Raw genomic sequence first — 12,114 nt, forward strand, 5'->3', positions numbered from 1 at the left:
GCACCTGCAGCTTCACCTGCGACAGAAACACCAAACCTCCAAGGACTGGACCCAACCACCTCCGCTGCATACTCTTCAACACCCGCTCCGCACGCAAACACGCCGTTGAGCTCTGGGATCTGCTCTACACCTCCGCCCCAGACGTGGCTTTCTTGACTGAGGCCTGGTGGAATGACTCCTCGGCACCCGACATCGCCATAGCCATCCCGGACGACTACAAGATCACCCGCAGGGATTGCGCCAACTGAATCGGAGGAGGAATAGCCATCATCCACAAGTCAACCCTCAAAGTCGCCACCCACGCAGACGAGACCCTCAACACCGCCGAACTCCTGCACTTCCGGATACATACCGACCCCAAACCACCCTCAGAGGAACACTCATCTACAGACCACTCGGACCCCGGGCTCAGTTCAGCGACTCCAACGCCGACCTCGCCAGCACCCACGCACTCGCCTCCACGGACTACATCCTCCTCGGGGACCTGAACTTCCACCTCGAGAACAACAATGACACCAACTCCGCCACCCTGATCGACAACCTCGGCCTCAGACAACTCGTCACCACACGCACCCACGCCGCTGCCCACACGCTTGACCCCATCTTCTCCACAGGTTCCCACGTCACCTTCAATCACACCACCGAACTCCACTGGACCGACCACCGCTGCATCCACTTCACATTCAAGAAACCAACCACGCACCATCGCACCAAACAGCTGCCTCGCCGCTGCTGGAGCAAAGTCACCATAGACCAGCTACTCACCTCCCTCCCCAAGAACCCACCCACCGACCACCGACCCCACCAACTCTGATGCCGTAGCCCTCAACCTCAGACAGTGGATCGACAACTACGCCAACACCCTCGCCCTGCTCAAGAAGCCCTCCAACAGCCACACCAGCAAGAGAGCCACATGGTTCACCAACGAGCTCCAGGCCTCCAAACGTGCATGCCGGAAACTGGAGAAGACATGGCTCCACGAACGCACACCAGACAACCGCGCAGCCCACAAGGACGCTACCCGCAGACATCACCACCTCATCAGATTAACCAAGAAATCCTCCTTCAAAGACCGCTTGGATAACAACGCACACGACAGCAAAGAGCTCTTCAGCATCGTAAAGGAACTCTCCAACCCCAGCGCCAACGCCATCCCGCCCTCACAAGAACTGTGCGACTCACTGGCCATCTTCTTCCACCGCAAGATAGCTGACATCCACGACCGCTTCAACACCACGACCGCCCCAACTACGCCAGACTCCACCTCCCCTGTGAACACCACCAGCGCCAACTGCCTGACCTCCTGGTCCAAAGTCAACGACGACGAGACACGCAAGGTCATGAATTCCATCCACTCAGGATCTCCGTGTGACCCGTGCCCACACCACGTATTCAACAAAGCAGACGTAGCCATCGCACCCCAACTACGGAAGGTCATCAACATCTCCTTCAAAACAGCGGCATTCCCGGAAAGCTGGAAACACGCCCAAATCAACGCCCTCCTCAAGAAGCCCAAAGCAGACCCCAAGGAACTCAAGAACTTCCGGCCCGTCTCCCTGCTCTCATTCCCGGCTAAAGTCATCAAGAAAATCATCAACATGCAACTGACCCGCCACTTGGAAGACAACAACATCCTGGACCCGTCCCAGTCTGGATTCAGACGTAACCACAGCACGGAGACTGCCCTCATCACCGCAACAGACATCAGGCGCCAACTAGGCAACGGCGAAACAACAGCCCTCATCCTCCTGGACCTGTCAGCCGCCCTCGACACGGTCTGCCATCGCACTCTAAAAACACTCCTCCTAGAAGCCGGAATCCAAGAGAAGGCCCTTGACTGGACCACGTCCTTCCTCTCCCGCAGAACCCAGAGCGTCCTCCTCCCACCCTTCCAATCCGAAGCCAGCGACATGATCTGCGGCGTCCCTCAGACCTCATCCCTCAGACCGACGCTGTTCAACACCTACATGGCCCCCCTTGCACTAGTGGCCCGCCATCACGACCTCAACATCATCTCCTACGCCGACGACACCCAGCTCCTCCTCTCCCTCACCAAGGACCCACACACGGCCAAAACCAACCTCCACGAAGGAATGAAGGCCGTTGCCGACTGGATGAGGAGAAGCCGTCTGAAGCTGAACCCGGACAAGACTGGAGGTCCTCATCCTCGGATCCACCCCCTCAGCCTGGGACGTCTCCTGGTGGCTGACCACACTGGGAACAGCACCAACACCCACGCAATCTAGTATTCATCCTCGACTCCTCCCTCTCCATGGCCAAGCAGGTCAACGCCGTCTCCTCCTCCTGCTACAACACCCTCCGCATGCTCCGTAGAATCAACAAGTGGATACCGCCCGAAACAAGAAGAACGGTGACACAGGCCCTCGTCAGGAGCAGACTGGACTATGGAAACGCACTCTACACAGGAATCCCAGCCAAACACCTACGACGACTACAACGCATCCAAAACGCCTCCGCCTGACTGATCGTCAACATCCCCCGCCGCAGCCACATCACCCCCCCACCTGAGAAACCTACACTGGCTCCCCGTCGACAAGAGGATCACGTTCAAGCTCCTCACCCACGCACACAAAGCACTGCACAACACCGGACCAGCCTACCTGAACAGCAGACTAAGCTTCTACACCCCCACCCGCCAGCTCCACTCCGCCAGCCTCGCCCTCGCCACTGTCCCCCGCATCCAACAAACAACCTCCGGCGGCAGATCCTTCTCCTACCTCGCCGCCAAGACCTGGGACACCCTCCCCACCCACATATGGCAGACCCAAGACCTACTCACCTTCAGAAGACTCCTCAAGACCTGGCTCTTCGAGCTGTAGCAGCACACTCCCCCCTCCCTTCAGCGCCTTGGGACTCTCACGGGTAAGTAGCGTGCTTTACAAGTACATTGATTGATTGATTGAACACTGTTTTAATTTTTGTAAAGGTTTTAACTAACCATGTACAATAAACAATTTACTTACTGACCTAAAGGGCAGCAACTTTCAAGGGCCTGTACAGCGAAAAGGAAAACCCTTGATTTAAAAGTGAAAACAAAACTACTGGATGCAGGGTACTATCGCACTTCTACAAACCTTTCCCAGAAAGTGGTATATGACCAGATCTGTCAAGCTATGACAAATGCTTCCAAGGGACGATGATAAGCAAGTAATTTCATATCTGGCCAAAACTAAGAATTTGCAGACACACACACAGAAAGCAGTTGCAGCTATCTTACCTGTACGAGACAAGGGGATCACGAAACTCTACGCGACCGCCCCTTTTCACATTGCTTTCTGACGTGGTGACTCGGAGTGGGCTTCGTGAGGATTTCTCTTTCGGTTTCTTCCCACGACTGGAAAGCTTGGAAGGTGGTGCAGGTCCCAAGGAATCTTCCAAATACCGTCCATCTGCAGACAGGGTGCGTATACAAACCAGGTAAGACTCATTTGCAACAAACCACTCACTTAACTGAGACAGTCCCAAGATACATTGAAAACAGGGGCCTCCGTGAGTGACGAATTGTGAAGGTTTTTTGGTAATGCAGTGAGTGAGAGAGGTGGCAATGAACAGGGAAAAATAACAGCAAGGCAGTGAAAGAAACAATGAGGAACAGGAGAACTCAGACATGTGTAAACACTTAAGCCAAATGTTTTTAATCATTTTCTAGTGACAGCAAAGGGATTTGGTTTCTGCTACCTGGGTACAAATTCATTTGCAACCTCAGCAATCTTCTCTTGGACACCTTTTATATATGTACTTTAATCTTATGCTTGAATGGTTTTTATTGACACACAAAATGAAGATAAATTATTATTTATTTTAAATTATTGTAATAATATGTAAAAAAGGATCTCTTTAAGAATACCAATTTTTTCAGTTCTACGTTTGTAATCACACCAACCCCCCCTCCTACATCCCCCCAGACTCTATGTACTACTCCAAGAATGCAAGAATAGCGGTTTCCTACAGTTTGGCACAAGTGTTGACTGCTCCAACAATTTCCAACTAGGTAGCCTCCTTACCAAGGCAATATATAGTGATGTGACCACCTCCATTGCCAGTATTCACTACCACAGCCTTACCCAAACATGGGTCACCTGCCCACTTCTGATGGACCGCGAAAGAGCAATAAAGTAAGATGCCTTTACTTTTTGTATGGTCCTTGTCACATTTGCTGTGCTTCAAAGACAAAGGTTAAATGCCAGACTAGGTCGTCTGACAATTTGCTTCTTACTCTTTTAACATGGGGATTGTTTTTTTACTTTTCTTTCTCGGACTGCAAAATGAGAGGGGCTTTTAAAGAGTAACAGTCTTATTGGGAAGGCTGCAGGATGTCATTTTTTGAAAAAACTAAATTTAGTTAATTGTAAATGAAATGTACAAATATTTTGAAACATAGCAGTTAGAAAACCAAAAATTAAGCAATTTTCTTTGTAATTCTGAAGTGTTCTGGAAACAAAGATTTGAATAGGCTCAAAACAAGTCAAGACACTACTTGGTGATGCACAACTGATAAATATTCACCGGAAACTCGATTTCCACACACATCTGTATTCTTTGTAGTTTTATCAGTAAAACTGTATGTCTGAGCAAGTTTAGCCTCAATTTCAATGGGAAACACGCTGTCGGTAAACAACAGTGTGCTTCCAAAAGATGCTTTAGTAATATATTTAGACAATGTATGCCAAAATGCACCACCAGCTACATGCTACACCCTTCCCACTCTCCTGCTGAATACATTTGCTACACTGTGTGTGAAGCTAGAATTTTCCCGTCCCTATGACTTCAGTGATCTAACATTGATGTCAGCACCCAATTCTGGAAACTAGTCCCGCATCATTGAGTCCCCAAGTCCAGATTTTAAACAAACCCTTACAAGTATTCCCAAAACAAGACTCCGGGTGAACCTTCCATTATTATTTGCTGCTTTTTTTTGCAGTCACAAAGCTTTTTTCATAGAGAATGTGCTCCCTATATGTGATCATACTCAATCATCACTCTTGTATATGACTTCCACACATAAACTGAGAAATATGGATGTGTCCAACTACCAGAGTTGCCAACTTTGGACCTGGGGAACCAGGTTGGAGTCCTGGTGTTGGCTCTGAGCAAATCACTTAATCTCCTGTGCTTAAAATAAAATGAATCGGACCTTATGTAAAGTAATCTGGTGCTCATGTGAAGGGCTCCAATGACCATGGGCAGCAGAAGAGGTTTTTTTTATTTGCTAAAAAACAGTGGTATAAACACTAAGAGTTTTCAGAAGTCTGGTGATTTCAGTGAACAGATGCCACAGACCAACACCCTACTCTTAAAAGTGTTCCAGCTCCAGTGCAGTTGACCAATGACTACTTTTCTGAGCAGAACAATTTCTTGGCCACAGTCAGACAATAAATCAAAGTGTGTCATCAAGGTCGCGTCATTTACAAACAATTGCTGTTAGAGAGGAACGCAAAACAAATGTAATGCACATTTTGGGGGTAATTCACAGCATTTTGATTGCGTGTCTACTACTACGCGTAAAAATAATAATACAAAAAATTTAAAAATCACCCCGCCTTCTGCTCCATAAAGCTGGCAGGGGGAAGGGGGGCGGGGGGAATCACAAAACGTTGTTGTTCTAAAAATTTCGTCATGGTTCTAAAAGGTTTGGGAAGCACTGCTCTACCAAGTAACAGTACAATCACTAACATACATATATTACCTTCAGTCTCTGAACATAGGTGGACATCTCTCAACAAAGGTACTGTTCCAAAATGACATAACATAACGTAAAATCTGAGAAGAATGAGTACAATGTGCTATTTTGAAAAGGCTATTTCTGGGTACATACAGCCTAAAAGTCGTAATGACAAATTGGGGATAAAATGCTTTCTTAAAAACATCAAGAATGAACTGACCAAAATAAGCAGATCCGAAAGGACTATTAGTACCACCGAGATCACAGGAACTTGATTGAAAGGTGTAGCATAAACCAATTCGCACACTGAATGTGTGGATGAAAAGTTATTGAAAGTGAATAGGAACTTTTGTAAAATATGTCTCATACATTAAAATTCTCGATAACAGTGGAGAAGTAGTAGATAAGATAGTAATGCTGTATTAAAGACATCACCTACTAGTAATGCATATTAAAATCGAGAAATAGAAGAGGAGTTTCACGAAGAAACAATCCACAGAATCATAATAGTCATTCAGTGAACAATCCTAGACCAAAACAAATGAGTAAACAAAGACTAATAGTTTGTCTTCACTTTCAATAAAAAGAACAGAGAGGATGGACAAAGGTCCAATAACAGTAAAAGTAAAAAGAAAGATACACATGTCTGATTCACCAATCTAAAACAACACATATTTCTCTCATCAGTGAAGGGAAACGGACAGGTTGGAGAAACACATGCTGACATAATGGGACATTCAAGGTGAAATTACAAAGACAACTGAATAAGTAGGACAGTGGCTAACCAGAAGTAAAAGAGTGATTGAATGATGTGTGGAACATTTACCCATAAAAGGGCGATCATGTATTTAAATGGAAATACACTTTCACATACTTTGGAGTGACAAGTTGTTCGTATCCTTACGAAAGGACATACGTAAACATAATGATAATTTGAAGAACGTGGCACAAAGGACAACACTAAGCCCAAAACGTGCTAATGACCAGCTAGAGGTATAAAAGGTCACATGAATGAACTAAATGTGGAAGATGAACCCAATAAGGTACAATTAGGATCTTAGCTCATATATAAGAGTGTACATGGTTTAAAATAACTTAGTATTATTGCCTTACATGAAAGGACAGGTACAATTGTGAGTTAGTTGGGCTCAACATATACATTATAAACTGTCATGATGTTGCACTAGAGAGATAAAAACATTTCTGCTCAATACTGGAAATGATTCAAAAGGGGGTGGTGATGGACGAGTATCTGAATTAAGCAGAACACTCCTACCCAGTCAAAAGATCAGGGCTTGATCCATCACCGTTTTTTAGCTCACTGCACCATCCCAGCTCAGAACCTGGCTACATGCAAATTAGTCTGACCCTGGCCCAGTGCATCATGGGAACAGGGCAGACCAAACTACCAAGCCAATTCTTTACTGGAAAGGAAAAAAGCTTCCGGGGACCGGTTTCTGGCATTACAGCCGTCTTCGGCCCGGCTTGCTTGAATCCTGATGGTGCAGTGAGCAAGGGACTCACATCTGAGCATACCCTTCCACACTTGTGGTGGCCAAAACGATTCAAAAGGGGGTGGTGATGGACAAAGTATCTGAATTAAGCAGAACACTCCTACCCAGTCAAAAGATCAGGGCTTGATCCATCACCGATTTTTAGCTCACTGCACCATCCCAGCTCAGAACCTGGCTACATGCAAATTAGTCTGACCCTGGCCCAGTGCATCATGGGAACAGGGCAGACCAAACTACCAAGCCAATTCTTTACTGGAAAGGAAACAAGCTTCCGGGGACCGGTTTCTGGCAGTACAGCCGTCTTCGGCCCGGCTTGCTTGAATCCTGATGGTGCAGTGAGCAAGGGACTCACATCTGAGCATACCCTTCCACACTTGTGGTGGCCAAAACGATTCAAAAGGGGGTGGTGATGGACAGAGTATCTGAATTAAGCAGAACACTCCTACCCAGTCAAAAGATCAGGGCTTGATCCATCACCGTTTTTTAGCTCACTGCACCATCCCAGCTCAGAACCTGGCTACATGCAAATTAGTCTGACCCTGGCCCAGTGCATCATGGGAACAGGGCAGACCAAACTACCAAGCCAATTCTTTACTGGAAAGGAAACAAGCTTCCGGGGACCGGTTTCTGGCATTACAGCCGTCTTCGGCCTGGCTTGCTTGAATCCTGATGGTGCAGTGAGCAAGGGACTCACATCTGAGCATACCCTTCCACACTTGTGGTGGCCAAAACGATTTTCTGAATCGTTTTGGCCACTATAGGAGTGGAAGGGTATGCTCAGACATGAGTCCCTTGCTCACTGCACCATCAGGATTCAAGCAAGCCGGGCCGAAGACGGCTGTAATGCCAGAAACCGGTCCCCGGAAGCTCGTTTCCTTTCCAGTAAAGAATTGGCTTGGTAGTTTGGTCTGCCCTGTTCCCATGATGCACTGGGCCAGGGTCAGACTAATTTGCATATAGCCAGGTTCTGAGCTGGGATGGTGCAGTGAGCTAAAAAACGGTGATGGATCAAGCCCTGATCTTTTGACTGGGTAGGAGTTTTCTTCTTAATTCAGATGCTCTGTCCATCACCACCCCCTTTTCTGAATCGTTTTGGCCACTATAGGAGTGGAAGGGTATGCTCAGACATGAGTCCCTTGCTCACTGCACCATCAGGATTCAAGCAAGCCGGGCCGAAGACGGCTGTAATGCCAGAAACCGGTCCCCAGAAGCTTGTTTCCTTTCCAGTAAAGAATTGACTTGGTAGTTTGGTCTGCCCTGTTCCCATGATGCACTGGGCCAGGGTCAGACTAATTTGCATATAGCCAGGTTCTGAGCTGGGATGGTGCAGTGAGCTAAAAAACGGTGATGGATCAAGCCCTGATCTTTGACTGGGTAGGAGTGTTCTGCTTAATTCAGATGCTCTGTCCATCACCACCCCCTTTTCTGAATCACTACTGGAAATGAGCAGAAAAAGATGAATGAATATGTAAGTAATCTTATCACTGTACCATTTATTACATGTTACCACATATATGTACTCCTGAAAAGTGTGTAAATTGTTGCTGGTATTGGGCTCAAAACATGTTAAGTCACACCACAAATTATGAACGAATGCAAATAGACAGTCTGAGCATAAGCTATTTATTCAAACAGTAATAATAGTTGTGAAACTGTTTGAACAGAACTAGAAGGTAGAAAAGGAAAATAATATAATTGACATTGAGCCGGTCTGCATGTGAATGTGCAGGCCATTTTGGATGACATTTACAACATTTGAGAGTGATGGAAAAGAGTGAACGAACAGCATGACCAATTTTTCTACCTTGACTCTCACAGTTTGAAGTTACCAATTAAAATTTGGAAGTTGCGGGATGCCCCTCTGCCGAGGCCCTTCTCCTACATTTGGAAAACACAGTTGTCTGTCCGACAATGGAATATAAATATCTTGAAATTTATATTGCGCTAGATACAGTAAGAAATTGGGAGCTGATTGTATTGCCCGTGTAGGAGAAGTTTTTTAAAAGGCAAATGAAGGAGCAGGTTGCCTGTTAATTTGTTGCATAACGTTGCACTACAGAAAATGATTTTAGTACCCAGAATTTTTTTTATACAACAGAATTATTCCTACAAAATCCCTACTAAGTTTCTTAATCGAGTATGATCAAACACCAATACCTTTCTTCAGACAAATAATCAACCACATCACCTTTAACAAGTTTATTCCGTCTGTTTGTGTAGGGGGTTGGTGATGGCAGATGTGCGTTTGTATTACTGGGCAACCCAATTGATTGTGATGAGTGACTAGACATCTGGAAGCAAAGAAGACATGGCATTTCACGATTTCACGCCCAACGACACATACTAGATGAAAAAGGCGTAATGAATCTGGTATATTGCGTTCTGATCCCTAGAAATCTTCCCCCATGGACTTAAATTGCAATAAAGTTATGGAGGAAAGAAGGCAATTGAGGTGGAGCTTTGACAGTACTTCCAACCATCCATAGATCCGTCCCCTCCCCGGGTTCTCTCTGGGAAGCGGGTAAAGCCACCATCCGTGGCATCGCTAAAGGCCAACTCAAACTCAAACGTTCAGCCCAAGATAGACGGATTACTCTTCTCGAGGCTCAGGCAACCCGTCTAGAGAGGAATGCGCCTGAGGCATAGGACAACCGCCGGCACAGAAGCTCGCACTATTGAGGGAAGAAATCAAACAAATCTCTCTGGAGTCAGCTAAGTTGCTATAGAGGTCCTCCATTGCCCGAGTATATGGCTGGGGAGACAAAAATGGGAAGATTCTACATAGACTGGTAACATAACGCCTAGCCAATCGCATAATCCCAGATATTCGAGACTCCAAAGGACTCACCTACCGCACTTCTGTCGTAGCTCAAACTTTCACCGATTACTACTCCAGACTCTACTCTCCCCAAAGACCTTAGAACTCTCTCTCCGAAGTGATCAACCTGGAGGGTCTCTGCCTTCCCCACCTTAGTGCGGCTGAATCGGCCGGGAAATAAATTAGACCCTATCTTGAATCGCATCGGGAAAACACCTGGCCCCGACGGCTTTCCACCGGAATACTATGCTGCATATCGAGACATACTTTTCCCTCACCTCTCTGATCTATTAGCTGAGGCCGTTTACCAGGGATCATTCTCCCCAGAAACCGATGCGACTACTATAGTTGCCCTCCCCAAGACTCAGCCACCCTCGCCAAACTGCACAGGCTATCGACCAAACTCTCTTAATAATACGGAGGTCAAAATATATGCCACAATCCTGGCCTAACTTCTAAGACCATACCTCGCCAAACGGATCCACCCAGACCAGTGCGGCTTTATGCCGGCATGATGTACAAGACATTGCCTCCGACGTCTCCATCTGGCCCTAGCGAACCGCCAGTCACTAACCCCCTACCTAGCACTCTTCCTGATCGACTTTGTAAAAGCCTTCAACTCGGTCGACTGGCACTATCTGGAAGACCTGTTGGTCGAAATGGGCTTGGGGCAACACTTCTGATGCTTAGTTAGGGTCTTGTATTCCCGACCCAAAGCATGAGTGGGGGGTGCCCCTCTCGCCCCTCCTTTTTGCCCTGGTGATGGAGGCCCTGGCCTGCCTCATTTGGTCGGATGATCGGATTCAGGGATGGATGTGGCAAGGCTCCCACGAGGACAAGATTGCTTTATATGTAGATGATGTCCTGCTTTTCCTCACAGAGCCTGCCCAATCCGGACCCAGGTGCCTCCAAATACTATGTTCCTTTGAACAGGACTCATGCCTGCATCTGAATTCAGCTAAGTCAACCTTGGTCCCCCTTTATCTGTCAAGGGACTGTTTCAATTGGCAGTCAACTACAACCATCAGGCAGCAATCGTTTAAATACTTGGGAATCTGGGTCGCATTACTCCCAGAATTAGCATGGTCGCTCAATATCACACCATTAGTCAGGATGGCCAAAGAAGATCTCCGGTAGTGGCAAGCCTTTCCGCTTAACCCCCTAGGGAGTGTCGCCCTTTTTAAGATGATGATTCTCCCCAGATTCTTATACATTATCCAAAATACCCCGTTCCATCTTCCTTAGACTTGGTTCAGGGAACTAGACCGTCTTGCTACCAAATTTCTCTGGATCGGGGTGAGACCACGAATGGCTATGACCCACTGCCAGATCCCACCCTTTGATGGGGTTATGGGCATGACTAACCTATATTTATACTACCTAGCAACCAGCCTACTCATCTTGCATGATTGCTTCAATGGGGGCTGGTTAGATCCGGCATATCAGGTTGAGCTGAACGACTGGGACTTCCCAGAATTCAAGCAATGATGTACGGAGGACAAATACTCAAGATGCTGCCTGTGAGGACACGCGCAGCCCTCTCGGATTGGAGCACTTTTCTGCGCTATACCCAGTGGGCGAACAAACTAACCCAACAAATCCCTCTCTAGCAGGGCGCCTGGCTTAAAGAAGTGGGAGAGTTGGAGGGGTTCCGAGCATGGGACTCGATTGGTATTTTGCAGTTAGGAGACAAATGGGTTGGCGATCACATACGCACATTCCAAGACCTGCAGACCCGCCATTCCCTCCACCCATCGCAATTCTACAAGTATTCACAACTACGACACAACCTACCCTCAACACATATATACCAAGTGGCATGACACTCCAGGAATACAGCCCCTCAGAAGCGCAGACCCTGATGAGGAATCTGGGGAAGGGAGGGGTATTGCGAATATATAGTTCCTGAACTAATAACGGCCCAACCACACAAGACCGACTCAGAAGTCAATGGGAGAACTGGGTGGGTTCCCTTGGGGAGGAAGACTGGAGAGATGCCTTGATGGCTCCCAAAAACCAACACTACCTCAGCCAGGCTCAGCCTGGTCCAACTGTTTTTTCTCCACACTGCCTACCTCACTCCAGATCGCCTCTACAGA

The 12,114-nt window shown here is 47.2% G+C and overlaps 1 protein-coding gene across 1 annotated transcript in view; it reads right to left on the bottom strand.

Moving 5' to 3' along the window:
* CEP350 (centrosomal protein 350) overlaps nucleotides 1-12,114 on the bottom strand; it is a 1,478,431-nt gene that overhangs the window by 1,420,478 nt on the left and 45,839 nt on the right. Inside the window, exon 5 of the mRNA XM_078643560.1 lies at nucleotides 3,239-3,410. Within this exon, the coding sequence (XP_078499686.1) occupies nucleotides 3,239-3,410 (172 nt within the window). The remainder of the gene's footprint in view (nucleotides 1-3,238; nucleotides 3,411-12,114) is intronic.

Source organism: Lissotriton helveticus, chromosome 1_1 (assembly GCF_964261635.1).
Source record: "Lissotriton helveticus chromosome 1_1, aLisHel1.1, whole genome shotgun sequence".
Taxonomy (NCBI): domain Eukaryota; kingdom Metazoa; phylum Chordata; class Amphibia; order Caudata; family Salamandridae; genus Lissotriton; species Lissotriton helveticus.